Below are 17,810 nucleotides of genomic sequence, written 5' to 3' on the forward strand. Positions count from 1 at the left end.
GACCGCTCAGATGCATCAAAACCCTTCGTCCAATCACATGAAGCCACAGCCAACCATCAGCTCCCCTTCGATTAACTGATGTCCATCAGGTGGTCACTGTGAGGTTAGCTCGCACAATGTGAACTGAACACGGAGAATTCAAAACGTATTTATCGACATTCAGAGACCGATTTTCCTCATATTGTGCAGGGTTAACGTATGTATGTGTCTGAGAGTTATATTAACTGAGGTTATATGATAAACAATAACCTGAAATCTGATTAGACTTGTCAAATTAGAAATACCCTAATTTTAGACACAATGTGCGATGATAAATACTGGTACCTAGATGAAAGCAGCTGAATCACCCAGGTCTCTGCAGATCTTAAGCATTTGTTGTGAGGCTAAAAGATAAACCCCTCACCTATGAAAAACCAAAAAAGACTGATGTGATTTTAGTCTGTGCAATTCTCTGATTGCAAAATGTCTCATTGTTGCTCTCTGCCATATGGTTTTGCGTTGCTACATGAACTCTTGTCAGATGATAGGGTAACAAAGGATGACATTACAGACAATTAGCTGGGAGATGGCATGTAGCAATTATACAATAATCATCGTGCCCTTATCTGGCGCAGCACGGAAGATATCCTACAAACGTTATCCTGCATTATTACACTCAATTTCATGGAACTACGTTGAGTTACATCAGCGCTGAACTGAGACAATTCAGTGGAAAGAGCGGAACTCCAGTACGGACAAATTACTGAGAGAATAAGGATGACCGTGTTATCAAAAGCAGGGAAATGAGGCGGAAGGGAAAGGAGCAAAATTGATTTTCTTTTTCGCCCCATCAGGGAATGATGATCTGATGAAAAGCAGGAAGAGATAAGGACTCTCCAGCAATGACTAAACACATGCAAATTTGAGCTTTCAGGTTTTCTCCCCCCTGCTGCCATTACTCACCATAATCAGTTAAGCCTTCCTCTCATTTCCAGCGATATAAAGAAAACTATTTCTGCCAGCTAGGGTCTACATGTACAAGTACGGGAGACACAAATAGCACTTGTCACACATTTAATAAAGAAAATTGACAGATTTGTGTTTTTATAGTAGTAATTGGTAGAGCAGCAGCAGCAGGAGAAGAACAATATATTTTAAAATATGTTATCATTCTGTTATTCTATGATGAAAATGAAAATAAATTACTTCTTGAACAAAAGGGGACAGGTTAGACAAAGTTAATTACTGATGATTTTATGACTTAATTACATCTAGTCAGAGCTGTTAGCACAGCTGCAATGCTTTCTTTTCCTTGAAATGAAATGCGGAGAGCAGAGAGCACCACGTCCTGCAGTTGTGTGAAAGATAGCAACAAGTCTTCACTAATTAAAGACCAAAATATACACCAGAGTTCATATCTCCACTGTATGTACGTATGTATGTACTGCAGTAACTTCAAGTTTGTTTCATTCAGTTTATCACAGAGGCCATGCTGATTCAATGCAGGGACATGTCAAAAAATGTTTTTTTACTCAGGCATTAGATCAATGCTTCCTCAATCATGACAAGATGATGAATCATTGATCGTCTTGTCATCCTATATCAGCCAAACAACTGTCCTTGTCCTGGCCTTGAGGTATACATGTAATGATGATGTGAAGATGAGGATTAGTAATCAGTTTGCTGAAAACTAAGCAGATCTGCTGGTGTTTTCTAAAAAACAGATATCGACCTGTCACACTGTCATACCTCTGACATCATAAAGGTTTCCCACAACTCCTTCAGAACCAACAGGGCTTCCAAATGTGCACTACGTAACGTTTCAAAAATAGTGCATTTTAAAACCTTATCTCCAACCAGAAAAAAACTAAGTAGGTATTATATTACTACCACGAGGCACATTATGGTCTCCCTCAGGTAGATAGGGCAATTAGTAATTGATAACTGTGGTTTGTATCTGCAGAGAACAACAAAAGCAAGACTCAGCCCACTATGAGTTCATTTAAAAGGCACAAGCATCCGCAGTGAGCAAAACTGGGACAGAATACATATAATAGGTTCCCAGAAAATAATGGGAAAATAATAGCAGACTAGATTGTTCGTATGCTTTAGACTGTATCTTACCCCAAAAAGTGCTCATTAAATTGCCACTAATAATATGTGGGTATGATCCAAGTGGCATAATATTAATTTTGAACCGTCTGCTGGTTTTAATTACTCTTAACATTAACTATTTTAGGGTGATTAAACTGCTTGTCGCTCTTACTCTGTTCAGTGTTGAGTGATTTGGAGTCGAAAGCAGCAGGATCACAAGTTTTCTTTTACTTCTACTGTTTATTTTTCTTGACAGCCTTACTTGACAGAAGTCAAGAAAACATGAGTACTTTTTTGGGAAACTGGTAGAACACAAGCTACTAATCAAAAACACGTGTTTACTGACTGCGATGCCGGTGGGGTCAAGCAGTGGAGGAGACTACCCCCACCTACAAAATATCACCCCAACTCGACAAAATCCCACCTGAGAGTGTGTTTAGATGAAAAAAAATGACTGAAGAACTCCCTCTGGATTTATTGAAACACTCAAAAAGGCTAGAAAAAAGCTCGGTGTGTTAGCCTGAGTCACACATCTGTCAACACTCAGGCAAAGATAGTGGGGGGGGGGTGAGGGTCGACAGGCGAGGAAGGAGGAAGCTGTGCTGGAACATTGTGGTTGTGTGGGCAACATGCGAGGTAAATACCAGCCCTCACTATGTCCTTTTCTTAAGCTGGATGTACTTTAGCGGTCAAGGTTACCCCCACATGGGAATATTTCACTCCATGAACCTTTGGTGCTCCCGTAAGTACTCCACTTTCACAGCCAGCACCTGCTCCCTGACCTCCTCCTTTACAGGGAGTAACACAGTATAACAAAGGCACGATAGGGAGGACTCCAGCATGCATATCTGCAGAGCCTCTTCCTGGCCCCCACAAAGTACAGACAAATGTGTGATAAACTACATGTAGGCCTACATGAAATCCAGGATGTGTCTTATTAATATTTACAGTGTGCAAGTTGCATCAGGAGCAGCAGGAGAAGCATGTTAGGACAATTATACATGACATTAAATCCCATTAGTGTGCTGTAATGTAGAGGATGGGAGAGTACGTCTAAATAAGTTAGTTTATGTATTTGTATATTTTTTCCCTGGTGGTCCAATATGTCATGAATTTACACATCGACTTCAGCCGATGAGATCAAAGGCAATCAGAAAAAATCTCAACAAACAGCAGAAAATGCTTTTTATAGCATAACTCTATAGCTGCAAGATTTAGTTTTAAAATCTGCAACCATAATTTGTTTTAGTTTTTTTTTGCCCAAATGCAAAACATTTGCTGCTTCCAGCCGCTAAAATGTGAGGATAGTAAACAAATGTCTCTGGGGTTTGAACTACTGGTTGGTCAAAATAAGACATGTGAAAACATCACTCTGGGGTCTGGGAAACTGAGCGGGGCTTGTTTCACCGTTTCACTTCGACATCCTAGGGTCTAAATGATTTATAAATAGTGAAAACAACTGTTAGTGTCTGTGCTAGAAAAAGAAATCACAGCAAGCTTTGCAATTCTAACATTTTAACAACTGGAAGTACAAAACTGTAAATGTCACAGTAGATGAAGGCGTCAGGGAAAAGGTCACATATTGCTCTTTAAACCAAAGTAGATTTATCCTCAGGTGACCAAGAGAGTGTTCAGTGCCTCTCATATTTTAGAACTACAGAGAATGTTAAAGTTAAAGGCATTTAGGAGTCAATAATTTATCTTCCACACATTCCAGGTTAAATATCTGTGGTAAAAAAAACAACAACAACCACACTTGCTTGAAATCTAGAATATTAATGCAAGTATACAAATCAGAACTGTACTAAATAATGACTCTGAGTCAACAGTTTGGACTGACTTCTGTCTTTTTGGAAAACGCTGAATGGCAGCAGAAGTAAAGATCTGATTCAAGCCTTCACTACCGTTCAGCACTGGACCTGAGAAGGTTAGAGTGAAGTCACACTATTCTGCATATGGCTTTTCTCAGTTAATCACCCTTCACTCGATTTACATCACGATTAGTTTTGAAGTTGATTGTGCATGTACCACAGTACCCATAAATTGTGATTTTTGACTCTTTCACACCCCCACACCACACACATGCATCAAAACTGAAGAAAACCAGGTTTCATTCATCCTGTGGAAACTGTCAAAAAAGGAAAGACTGAAGAAGGGGAGGTGGAGGAGACAACACTCCAGGAATTACACACAGCCACACTGTGCTATGGTATTTCGGGTGAGAGGGATAGAAAAAACAATTTCTAAATCCAGATGGACTTGAACTATCACGCGTTCATCTGTGGGTCTGTGTGTTGTAAACTGTGGCAGATTGGATTAGACTAGTCTGACTGGAGTGGTCTGCCTGTGACAGGGGCTGTACAGCTACGATAAAAAGCTTCTTCAGACACCTTCGGCCCCCTGCCCAGCCCTGACTGACAGCTGAGGTGGGCCCCGGCTTTAAGTGACGACGCTGGGGTTTTAAGTGCAGCCGCTTAATTTTTTCACAAATTGACTGTGAGTGTTGTCAGGAGTGAGAGCCAGCATCAGGTTCGACAGAGAGGATGCTGTCTGTCTGTCATTTGCCCCGCTCGGCCTCCCTCAAGCAGAGACTGCAGAGGAATGAGTTTAACTGCCATGCAGGCGGGTCGTCCAACCCCCTGCCCTCCTCCTGTCCTCCCTTGGAGAAAAATGACACCTCAAAAGAAAGGGTTTCTCAGTGTAGGGGAGCAGAGGAAGCAGAGAGTGTGTTTTCAAAGACACGTTGGCCTAGGCTTGTTATACAGCATCAGGGACGTGTGCTTAAGACGAGCAGTTGTAGGAGGGAGCATGGTAAACACACAAGTCGTGAGAAGTAGATGAAGACAGGGGCGGGTGGATGCGTGTGGTTGGAATTGCAGGGGTGAGAATGTGTTGTCAGAGGGAACTTCAACAGGTCATTTGAAAACATGGGCTTTATAAATACAATTTGAGATTTGATTTGACATGTTGTCAAGACGGCCCTGTCCTGTTCTCTCTCTCTCTCTCTCTCTCTCTCTCTCTCTCTCTCTCTCTCTCTCTCTCTCACACACACACACACACACACGCACACGCACACAGAAGTATAAATAGCCCAGTGAAGCTATGCAGAGATGTAGGATCCTGCAACGGAGCTGACCCCTGCGTGTTGCTGTAGTAATCAGTTTTACTGTTAACATGAATATACTGAACAGTGCTTTTAAAACACATATACACGCTAATTACACACAGCCTTGTCATGCCCCCACATACATAAACAATGTTAACCAACACAAAGACCACAGAACAAGCCATCACGATTGGATTGGATTTGATCCAGAGCTATAAACCCACCACTGTGACAGCGACAATTATCATCCCCACAGCTGAGGCCCCCACCAGAATGGGTTTAGCATCTTATCTGACAATCAGGACATTGCTTTTCTTCGAATCTCTTATTGGCTTAGTGGATAAGCCTATTAAGGGTGACCCGCAGAGCTGAAAGAGCTGAACATTATATTACGTTTTCACTGCAGATTGAAAAGCATGTAAGTTTGCCTCCACTCTGACAAAACAGGGCTTCATACCAAATATTTACACACACACACAACATAACCAGCCATGGAGATCTGGTGTTAGTGCTTTTAGGTTAATCTCATTACATGTGGCCGTCCGCAGGTTGATGTAAAGAGTTCAGTTTAGGTAAGCGACTGATGCTGAATGATAATAGAGCCTCTGGACGGCCTGAGGCAGGATTTTCCACCGGGGCAGGTGGAGTGAGGATCTACCCGGTGAGAGGATTCAGAGAGCCACAGGCCAGAGCCCTGCGGTTGACAGGCTGGCCTGGTTCGAGCTTTTCAAGGAAGTGTCTTTAAACCCGGGGGCTAGACACCACTCAGTAGTCTCCACAGCAATTACTCCTCAGCACCAGGACTAAGACCAAACACCACTGCTTTTCCCTCCCATGTTTTATGTGTGACTGATGAAGGGGGACAGCCGTGAGCTGGTGGCAGGCTTTTACTTGTTTTCACATGGATGATCTGTAAAGAATACTGTCATGTCAGTGCAGCAGATATTCAACAAGACTGAAACCAAACTGTGCGCATTCACATGGGCTGTGTGTGTGTATTTTAATGCAAAATTGATGAAAATACAAACTACAAAAACTATAACAGTGTTAAAAGAATACAAAAGCTTATTAATATTAACTCCAAAGGATATTGAGAAAAGGTGTGTGTGTTCAAGCGGTTGTGGATTGTATTGATAGCTAGCAAGGCTTGAACGCCGGTTTTGTTGTGTGTTCCTGTCATGCGTTAACGCAAAGCATACATGTGAGTCCAGCGTAGATGACACAATGCATCCCTTTAGGCCCATTACAGTACACTGCCTTACAGTGTGCGAATACAACAACACAACCTGCTGACAGCTTGTGATGCCAAGATCCCACTTGGTGAAATGTTCATTTAATAAACTGGAGAGGTTTAAACAAAGATATCACCATGCAAAGTACTTACAATAAACTAAATACACATTCTTTTATTGGTAACATTTGTGAGACCATTTAAAAGTCAATGTTACCGACAGAGACACAGAGAGTACAAAGGCTAAGAATTACAATTCCTAATTCTTACCAGCAAAAAAAACAAAATCTGCGCTGTGCAAGTCTAATATTTTCCTCTTCACTTGTAAACCTTTTCCTATGAAAGCTCTTATTTCCTATGAGATGTTTACAGTCTTCATTCGCTCCATATAAATATGAACTGTACTTCTCTGTATGGAGTTTTGTTCTTCAGGCCCTGAACTTTAACACATTCGATTCTTGAGTGCCAAGTCTCAGCTTTAACTACATGTGATAAATATAGACATTTTAACACATAGTGACCAGAGTTTAAGGGGTTCAAAAATAAATGGACAGATAAAATGAAATCAAACAAAATCTTATTTATGATTCTGTGAACAATCCTTTCCACAGCTGCACTCTTTCCTTCCTCAAGTCTTTGACCCACAGACAATTTGGTATCTTCGCTGGTGATCTTTCCAAGAGGACCGACCCCCCCCCCACTGATGCAAACATAGTCAAAAAGGAAGATTGTATTGACTCATGAGTTGAGGTTGAAATCGTACTAAATTTGAATGTGCAGCTCTAACAATTACAAAAGTAATAATGGCCTTTTCGCTTTAGATTAAGCTCTTTCTCTCAGTGGCAGTTTTTCCACACAGACAAACTACAATACCTTATAAAGTGACTCCAGACCAAAAACACCACTGCACCCACATATCTGAGAAACAGACAGGGTCTGACTGACAGCCAGCCAGCAGCCAGACGGACCAACAGACAGAAAGCCAGGTGGTTGGACTTGGATTCAAGGGTGGGGCCGACCTGAGCCCTCCTCGCTTGTCCCCACACGCTCCTCGTCTCCCAACTCCCCCAGTGCCAGAGAGCAGATGGGCCTCGCAGCACGCCCCTCTGTTCACCAGAGCCATCGTACAAAGCCACACACACACCACAGGCCACCCCTCCAACATCAGTGAGCAGACCAGAGCCTAACCACAAAACACACACCGGTGCTGGAAACCTCCATGTTATCTGCAGTACTGCCAGACAGCAGACATGTGAACCTCCACACTGTAAGTGTCATATTGAATCCAGGTCAATAACACCGTATTAATATCTAAATGATCTGATGATTTCCTTATGTTTCAAATCTGTTCACAGATATCTCACTTGAAACTCATGAATAGGCGAAAGACATCAAATGCTTTTCCATCAGGTTTAGTTGATGTTTACTTTACTTGGTGGAGTGTGTAGTTGTTACATTCCTTTTAAGCTTCTGAAAACAACTTTAAACTGCAGTCTGATGCAATGATTGTGTGAGTAGTCATACGCTCTGCTATATAAGAGACCTAAAGTAACGCTTTGTGTCTTTTGCAAGGAAATGCAATATATTCTCTGATATTCTATTCTATGTCTGTTTGACATAGGTTCAAATAAACACACAACAATCCTGTATTAAATGCCATCTGTTTTTAGTCACTGTTGACTTTTACAACCATGCACACAAGAAATCGAATACACAAAATATAACACTAAATGATTTTCCTGCACACCTACTGTATGCCAATAAATACGATAAGACAGGTAACTGTAGACAGTCCTTTGTTAGTCCCACTATGGGGAAATAAACAACAGATGGAATACATCAATCCGGTTCAGTAATTTAAAACACACCAATGTAAAAAAACTTGAAAATGATGGGAGTCATAGAGTCATATAACTTAAGGCTTGCTACTATACTCGCATCCATCTCCATTGACGCTCTCTCTATCTAAGCCCTTTTTTCACTGTTAGGCGATATGTCATAAACATTTCTCTATTTTCCCCCTTAAGCTTACAATATCTCATAGTTCAGTACATTGGGTCAGTGCCAGGGATCGAAAACATTTGCTAGCTTGGCTGGAGGAGGAGGAAAAAGACGGGGGGGAAGAAAAATAACCTCTTGCTTTTTTTTACGAACAAATGCTCTTTCCCTCTTCCTCCCTCATTCAGATAAAGACTAAGCTAAAAAAAAAAAGTGCTGATAACAGAATACTCGCTCCAGACTGCAGCATTTCTGAATGGAGAATTAAACCTTAAGACGAGACCTCTGACATTTTAACCGTAACCTTGTGGGAGGACAGTGCTTCACGTTAATTTATAGTAAAGCCAAAGAAAAGATAATAGTTGTCTTACATAACTCTGCCACTTGTTTCTCGTCAGAGAGGACAAAAAGGGGCGGTGTAGGGCACAGATGATTATCTTTTCAATTATGCATATGTCATGAAGCATGACAGATTGGGGCATTATAGAGCACCAAGGTCTATCGGCATCTTGTAGGGAACAGACAAATATTTTTACTTAGGTAACCATAACAGTCTGAGCATCAGTTGCACTACAAGCCAACAATAATAGATTATCATGATCATCAGTAATATACGCTTTAAAAATGTTTCATAATTACCAAGAATAAGGCCATGTCTGCACTACTACGTTTATTTATTTTTTAACTGATATTTTCCCCTCCCTTTAAAAAAAACCTCTGCCCATGTGACCTTCGTTTAATAAAATATCTTCAAACAAGAACACAAAAACAACTGCAAATGCTCAAACAAGCATCCGGCAGAGGCTGATGATTTCTGCTAATATGGTGCAGTGATGCTAAATTTAGCAGCAAATGTAGAGAAACCGAACTGAGAGAAACCGGTGTATAGCCGCCATTGTGGTTGTTGTTTCTGGCACATTGTCATTACACAAAACAACAGTGGGCATCTGCTTAGTAAGTTGTGATGTCATTGTTTCCCAAACACTCCATTTTATATGTACAGAGTTTTTGAAAGTCTGCACTTTGCAAGACATATGCCAAAATCTCTGTTTCAGGCCCAAAGCAGAGGAAAAGTTTGATTTGCAAAATATCCACATTAGTGAGGACAGGGAGTAAAGGTAGTCATGGTAGTTAAGCTCTCACTAGTGACTAAGCTAAAGCCATGGGTGTTGTTGCTATCATGTCAACACCACCTGATGTGTGTGGAGGTTTATGATGAGATATTGTCTGAGTGTCACCACCTGATGTGGGTGAGTAGGTGAGGGAGGTGACAAAGAGGGTAAGTGAGAATGTGTTGGTGATGTTTGCGTGCTCACCCCCACTCAGGGGATCAGGGTTGTACTCCCTTTGCCAACAACCTAAACCCTGTTCCTGACCAACATGCAACCACAGCCAACCACAACTACCTGCCAAAGTATCCACACACACACACACACACACACACACACACACACACACACACACACACACACACACACACACACACACACACACACACACACACACACACACACATTTAACAACACAAAGCATATATGAATAAAAGGTGCGGATGCTTTTGTTATTATTGATGCATTATTAATCTCAAGTATGAAGTACATGCCTCTTTGCAAGCTGGCCTGTAATTGTAGCCATCGCACCAGTAGGAGATAACCTTGAAACTGGCAGGTAGCACCATCTGTCCATTAGTCAGTGCAGGGACAGACATAACATGCAGGCAGTAGTGGATGACCCTCTCGACAGAGGGCTGCTGCAAAGGCTTCAGGCTACTGTTCGCTGCATTCACACGACCACTGTACATTCTCTGTCAAGTGACTTATTAAAAATAGGAATCTTTCAAAGCAGTTGGGACATCAGTCCACATAACTAATGACCACGGGCTGAGGGATCTTCTATTCAGCAGCCGTGAACAGCCACAACAAGAACAAAGACACAACTGCTAAAATGCATGACTTGATAAATATTGCCTTCCCTACATATAATGTAGGGAGTACAGGTTTTAAAACTTTTTGAAATAATTTATTTGAGTATGATCCATAGATCTCTAAACAACAATCATATATTAAGCCAAATTTAGAAAAAGAAAGTAACAAAGTAATCTAATTGGGTAGTTGTTGTGCTACAACCTACACATCTTTGACTAACATCACAAAGGCCAAACTAAAATCAAGAAATACCACCACACATACTGCTCAGATAAAACCCCTGTGGATTCAACAGTGAATATTTAAGCGAATGGTGTGCCTGTGCCTTTGTGTTTCCCTACTGCCCGTGCCGTGACCCACACAAATATGTCCTTCAGTATGCAGCTCAAGAAGACCGGCCCTCTATCAGAGAAAAGGCTACGCAGAACCTCAGAGCTGTGTGCGTGGTTGTAAAAACTCTAGGTGCTGCTGTCACAAATAGTCCTTGCTGGTGGAGATACACCACTGCATCAGTGTACCATAAATATTCATTAGTGGCCTTGTCACCTTGCGACAGACAAAAATATATGCAGACATACGCTGATATACACTCACATACCCTTGAAGCTGTATTTCACACTGACAAGAGCATTTGAACTTGACTGTAGCCACACTGTTTGTTTCAGTTTGTAACGCCCCAAAACTTCTTTTTTTTTTAATTTGTGAGGTCATTTCAATGCCCTCAAACTGGTGCTTTAACAACCAGAGAGCAGGATGTGGAAAGATGTGATCTGCTTATTTTTAGTTGATAGAACTTTGATTCCAACTATGTTTTGACATAAACCATCTGTAGAAAAATTCCATGACATTATCTCTTTAGCGAAGATCACAAATCATGATGTCATCTTCTCAGATGCTTAAATTCCTACTTAATGAAATACAGAAATGCCATCCAGATGAATATTTCTCTGTTTTCTGTTTCTGTACTATGCTTTCCCTTTATGCCTGTTTGTTATTACAATAATACAGCGTCTACATCAAGTGTGACCAGGTACCAAAACTTTAGAGAATACTTGAAAATGTTAGAGTGACTCACTCCCAAAAGCCCAAAGTGGGACACATAGCTGTCATCCCACCAACATAAAAGCTATCAACCATTATGTTAGTTATCATGTTACTTACTGCAAATGCCAGAACAGAGACAAAATGCAAACTTAACACATCATATAACGCGTATGTAAATGGAATGAAACTCTGAGACAATTTCTCATTCAAGCAAATGGGAAAGAAACAGCAGCATATGGAGCAATGAAAAGGCTCCAAATATTTAAATTCCGAGATGCCTATTTTACAGAGGGACTAAGAACTAGCTGCTACATTTTTATTACCAAACATCTGCAGGCAGCTCACATCCAGTGCCTGTAAACTGTTTAGTGTTTGGCGTCTAGGCTCCAACTTAATCACTCCCCCATATGATTACACAGGAATGATGGGAGTGATGAGCAAATACTTGTAACCCCCCGTCGGAGCCTACAGGTGGATGCTGGGGTGGTGGAGGGGCTGAAGCAAATGGTAGCAATACTGCAGCAGCAGTGCGAGCAAAGAGGGTGATGGGAAATTTCTCTCTGCTTAACTATACCCCCTAATAAGGTGGGTGTGTATTATAGATGGTTGTGGAGAGTGAGGTATGTCACATGATGTACGTCACATGAGCAGCGCAGATCGAGTTGGCTGCCTGAACCAGCTCGCGGGGTTCGCTTCATTTCTCAATATGCAATAGAAAGGATAAGATATCTCGAACTCACCACTGACTGCTTCTTGTTCGGGTGTTTCTTCTTCTTCTTGCCTTGTGTGTGTGCCAGGCGGGGGTTGTTCTCCTGGTCTGAAAGCTGGTGGTGATGGCGATTGTTCTTGCAGGTCTGCAGGCTCAGGCCGTTGGGGACCCTGGCAGGCTTTTTCTTACGCAGGGGCCCTGCCTGGTTGTCACTACACTCCTGGGGCTTCAGTGTCATGTTTTTCTAAAGAGGGAAAAGCACATGAGAAAGCTTTGATTAGAACCAAAACAAACACTTGGAGACATTCGAGGACTCTGCAACCATACAATCGATAATCAAATAATTGTTTCAATAAGTGTCAATACCTGAGAAAGGCTGACCATGAACAAGCTCAGGGGTTAGAAAAAGAATTGCAAATAGACTAGCAAGATACAGACTGGTATCACAAGATATTCTTCGTCAAAAATGAGAGTGAAATGAGACCACAACAGGATTTCAAAACAGTGAGGATGCAATTACCCAGTCTTTGACCAGTAGGGCATCAGAATGCCACAAACCAGTTGGAATTATTGAATGAACGCTGGTAGATACAAAAAAATTTGAAATATCTTTTGGAAATGAAAAGCAGAAGATTTAATTTGATCAGCTGTCTACAAAAGGTCATTGAGAGAAAATTGTATTCACTGAATAAATAACCTGATGTCCTTTACTGCACAATAAAATAAACTGAAACGACCAAAATGGAACTTTGGAAAAATCTCTTATAAATCTCATATCTTGTCTGGATAACAGTCCTCACCTGAATGAGGAGGCTGCTGAATGAGAACAGATCTTATGGTTCTAAAAGGGTTCCTGAGGATGAGCAGAGTCAAGTATTCAGTCTTGTCTTTTACAGTGCTATTAAGCAGTTTATAATACATCTTTCAGATGCTCAGAATGAACTCTCAATTTAGTAATTCATCCTTTAAGGCCTATACACCTCCACTCTTTTCGAAATGTATGTATTTGGTCAGTAATCAGGGGCAAAGTTTTATCCAAGCAACCCCCGGGCAATTTGGAGAGAAGCTTTAGTGTCAAGTGTTGCAGCGCACTGCTGCATAAATCCCAAGGCAAGTTCACCTAATGGATTTGGGGGTCGAGAGGGTCAAGTGACTAAGAAGTCTGATACAGGTAAGAGACATTCTCAGCTGTCGGGGAGGTTGATCAAATTGATTTAAAAAAAGATAGTACCCGACATGGAACATTACAAATAACACCCATTGGAGACATACATTCATAAAGCGATTTACAGATTATTGACAATAATTAACTTATTTGAGATTGATCAAGCTCTGACACTCACACTAGAGTAATCACTGACATCAGTAAGCATGGAAAGAACCTTGGTGATCCTCAAGGGTTACCAGCCTTTGTTTCAGGCAGCCTAACTGTATAATGTGCTGGTATAAATGACACCTGATGACAAAGTCTCCAGTGTCAGAATTGATCAGTAAAGAATTCAAGCAAGAATTGGAGAAATGTGAAGAAATTGCAGAGAGACCTACAAGACTGGGTTCAGGGTAGTTGAATGTAATATGGAAAATTGGGGTCACCAGGGCTCTGAGGTGTGTTAACTCAGCAGATAGCTGAAGTGACCCAAACCGCCAGCAACAGTAAAGATATACTCTTCCTACTGGACTTTAAACTGAATAATAAAGCCATAGGGATATCATTGGTCCCCACATAAAGAATGATCTCCTCCAAGTCCCAGTGATCTTGTATAATTAATTCTACAGGTTATGTCCTTAGCCCTGGGAACAGGAAATCAGTATATTTCATCCTCTTTAACCTGACTCTCCAATTTGTGATTTGCTCAGAGCTTCCTCACACAAACTGTTGTCCAGGGCTGAATGCAGGACTTTTACTTGTAGTGGAGCAAATTTACCTCATGGTATTGATACTTTTACCTAAGTAAAATACCTGATCACGCCTTCTGCATCCAGCCACATTTTCGACATTTCTATCTACATTACATTACATTACATTACATTTAGCTGACGCTTTTATCCAAAGCGACTCACAATAAGTGCATTCAACCATGAGGGTACAAACCCAGAGCAACAAGAATCAAGAAAGTACACATCTACTCTTTCACTTCAGTGTGAGGGAAAACCTTCAGGAGTGGTTTATGTGTTCAGTAGGGCTGTAACGATCCTCGAACCAAAACAGCAATCGCCATCCAGACGCGATACACACTTCCAAACTTCCAAAACAAAAAAAAATAAATAAATAAAAAAAGGTATGTACCGAACCGCGGCTCAGAAACGAGGTACGAACCGAACCGTGGATATGGAGAACCGTTACAGCCCGAGTGTTCCGCAGTAGTTGAGTTAGACTAAGCACAAATTGTGTCTCAGTCAAATTCATCCCACAGCCCAGAGCCCACAGAAACTACTGTGTGCCTCAGAGTTGGTGTGCAGTACATGATAGGAATAAAGTCGACACAGTTTTCCATAATAATAGTAGCAATAATAATAACAGAGAAGAAAATCCACCATATCTCAAGCACCAGAAGGTTCGTCGTTGATGGACCACCTTGAAGCAACCTTAGTGTGCCTGTCGAGAATGACTTTACCAGTGTTACAGATATGCGCTGCTGTCAGGAGGATGAGTTTAATGAGTGTGCAACTGACACTGACTCACCAAACCATTTCTAAAGGTCCCCATTCACACAGGGAAAAAACAAGTGCATGCATCAACTAATCTCATTTGCCTTTTCCGCACACACTCATCCAAGGCAAATAATGCAACATGACGTGCATTGTCAGTGCACAGAATAAGTGACAAAGTTATGATGGGGCTGAGAGAGGTTCCATTGTGTCTGCCTCCCCACGTGCTTCTAAGCCTCCAAACCAACTGATTGCCCGGAATAAATCATGCACAATATATTTTGTCTGCTCACTGAACAATAGCAGGAAAAATTCCTCATTTTAGCCCCTTACGATACTGAAAGGCAGGAGACATTTATCAATATGGCTCACTCTCTGCTGGCTTTCATTACCTTGGCATTTAGTAGAAATGCCTGTCTGTGGTCCCTATGACAGGTATTATCTGGCATACTTGTTTTTTAACTCGTTTCATTTTCACAAAGATTGTACAATGTGTCACATCCAATGTGAGGTAAAACCATGATACTTTCAAACATTCAGCTAGTTTGAAATCAACATAAATGTTATGTTTCAGACAAAACTGATTTACTGACTTAAGTGTAACTTCACACATTAGCTTGGGCTGAAGTAGCTCTCCTTCAGAACGCAGTGTTGGGAGGCAGGGCTATGATGATGTGCTGGTTTAGGGGTTTAGTTTCAACATAGTTTAGAAAATTAGCACATCTTTCCAGATTCCCACTCATGAGGGGTCACTGGTTGCGGGGGCTGCCCACCTTTGAGTAGAGGGTGATCGCTTTTTAAAAAATATAAATAAATGTCAAGACGTAATAAAGTCCTAAAAGGTGACTCTACATAAGCGCTGGTCCTGAAATGTTCACCCAGGTACATTTTTTTTATATTTGTTAATAAATGTGATATTAAAACCAGCTTTAATGTATTTCCTCAAAGAATAATCATTATTTAGTTTCCAACTCAAAAACACATTTAAGTGTAAAGTGTGGTCTTAACTTAAAGTCCCACTTCACCAAAACATGTTTAGGTTATTGTTACTTCACTTGGATGTTTGATCTTCACTGTGCAGCATGGTGTTTGTGCAGAGTCTCACACTACATGGTTCTTTTCATTTTCATCTGTGGAGGGTGTCAAGTTTCTCTGTACTCACCTTAAAACTATATCATGAATATATCATGAAAATGATTTGCATACTCACAGAATCTGGATTTTCTAATGAGGGAGAAGTTGATCTTGCTTTAAGGAATAGTTTTTCTATCTATTCTTCACTCCACATGAGACAAATGATTGTTTTGTTTTGATGTTGTGTTTGATCAGGGTATGTCTTGAAACACGTCTTGATGGTTTCAATGTTAGTCAGACAGTAAACATGCAGATGTGCTTGTGAACTGGATCTGGACAAGTTGTAAACTATTTAATGCTGACACTATATTAATACAAATATATACTTTTATATAGCAATTTCCTGTTGAATATTCCAAAACTGTTTATTAACAATTCATTTACAGGAGAAATTTGCAGCAGCTCCTCGCAGAAATCCACCATCCACCGAGCTTTGTTGGCAGTAAATGTAAAACACAAAGTCTGTGCTGCTACTTTCCCAATGAGGGAGAGACTGAATGAAACAATGGGAAACTCTGCTTGCCAAAAACATAAATGCTCTTCAAAAAATATAATATAAAATAAGTCAAAACATAAAGATGGTGACTTGAAGAGACAGAGTGAACGGATGATTCCAGGAGGGGTTAGATAACCACTGCACCAGTTGAGGTAATGGGATACATCTTATCCAACATCTGTCTTCTGTGTTTTTATGCTCTTCGAGTGGTAAAATAACTTTGAGTGAATTAATCAGAACGATTGCACAATAACTTAATTTAGTTCTTTCTTGGGATATATTTGATGTTGCTTTTGGCTGAGTCCTTTAGACAACAATCACCTTGTTTTCATTCTTTATAGAGAGTTAATTTTATCTGACACATTTTATCCTGCATGGCTCTGTTGGTAGCTCATTTTCTAATCATTCTGCTTTGTCTTGTGTTTGAATACCACCCTGGAAAATCTCCCTTACCCCCCAGTTCCTGTGCCGAGCACTCTGCACTTATAAGCCTCAGTCTTTAACAGAGATCCTGCTCTAGCGCTGTTAAGGGGACCTCGTTATGCTCGCTGTGATTGTCTACACTCAACCAAACAAAAGATATCATAAAGCCACCCCTGTGTGGGATTTCAGATAGAATGCCGATGTTCAAGAATCAGAGGCGTGATGTAACACGACATCAGTGGTGCCTACTCCGCCATGACAGCTCCCCTATATAAACAGATGTTGATCCGGCTCTGTGAGTACATACACTGGCAGCTTAATCCTGGAACAGCAATGCCACCCAATTTGTGTTCATAACTTTAATCAGAACAGAGAATAACAGAACAATATTCCTGCGTCTACTGCAGTAGATTTACCAAGCAGAACCTTCTCTGCACCAAACAGGTGAGCCAGAGAAAGGCTGTCTTACTGAAAAAAGTTGAATTGACAAAAACTGAACTTTCAGAAGAAGAAAAAAGAGAGAAGGATGGATGAGAGCAGAAAACAGGAAAAGAGCAATGATGACAGACCTAAAAGAAGAGGGAGGAACACTCCATCATACCAGGGGTTTCATGAATATGGTTCTACGTGATATTACTGCATTCAGCACCAGGCTCAAAGTACAGCTGCACTCTCTCTCTCTCTCTCTCTCTCTCTCTGCATACGCACGCACGCACGCACACACACACACACACAAATCTCTACAGTGTTCAGACAGACTGAACAATAATTGGAGATCTAATGGATGCTAATAAAGACGGTACAATCTCTCCTTGCGGGGTACTCTAGGACAACAGCCTATATTAGCTTCATCCACTTAGTTAGGTTGAACAGTGAATTGTCATTCTTTAGAGAGTCCTCGACCTGATTATCACTTTTTCAGTAGGTGTGAAAAAGCATTAAGTGTCTGCTGTGACAAATTGCAGGTAATTCCACTGCTGCTGTTTGTGGTGATGTAACCAATTACAGTTGAAATTTCAAAC

General features: G+C 41.0%; 1 protein-coding gene across 8 annotated transcripts in view; it reads right to left on the reverse strand.

Annotated features, from left to right (window-relative positions):
* auts2a (activator of transcription and developmental regulator AUTS2 a) overlaps positions 1-17,810 on the reverse strand; it is a 294,009-nt gene that overhangs the window by 208,575 nt on the left and 67,624 nt on the right. For all 8 annotated transcript variants that reach the window (XM_047343420.1, XM_047343419.1, XM_047343418.1 and 5 more), the window contains exon 3: positions 12,118-12,330. In XM_047343420.1, coding sequence (XP_047199376.1) covers positions 12,118-12,330 — 213 coding nt within the window. The remainder of the gene's footprint in view (positions 1-12,117; positions 12,331-17,810) is intronic.

This window comes from Hippoglossus stenolepis, chromosome 15 (genome assembly GCF_022539355.2).
Source record: "Hippoglossus stenolepis isolate QCI-W04-F060 chromosome 15, HSTE1.2, whole genome shotgun sequence".
In the NCBI taxonomy this organism is placed as follows: Eukaryota; Metazoa; Chordata; class Actinopteri; order Pleuronectiformes; family Pleuronectidae; genus Hippoglossus; species Hippoglossus stenolepis.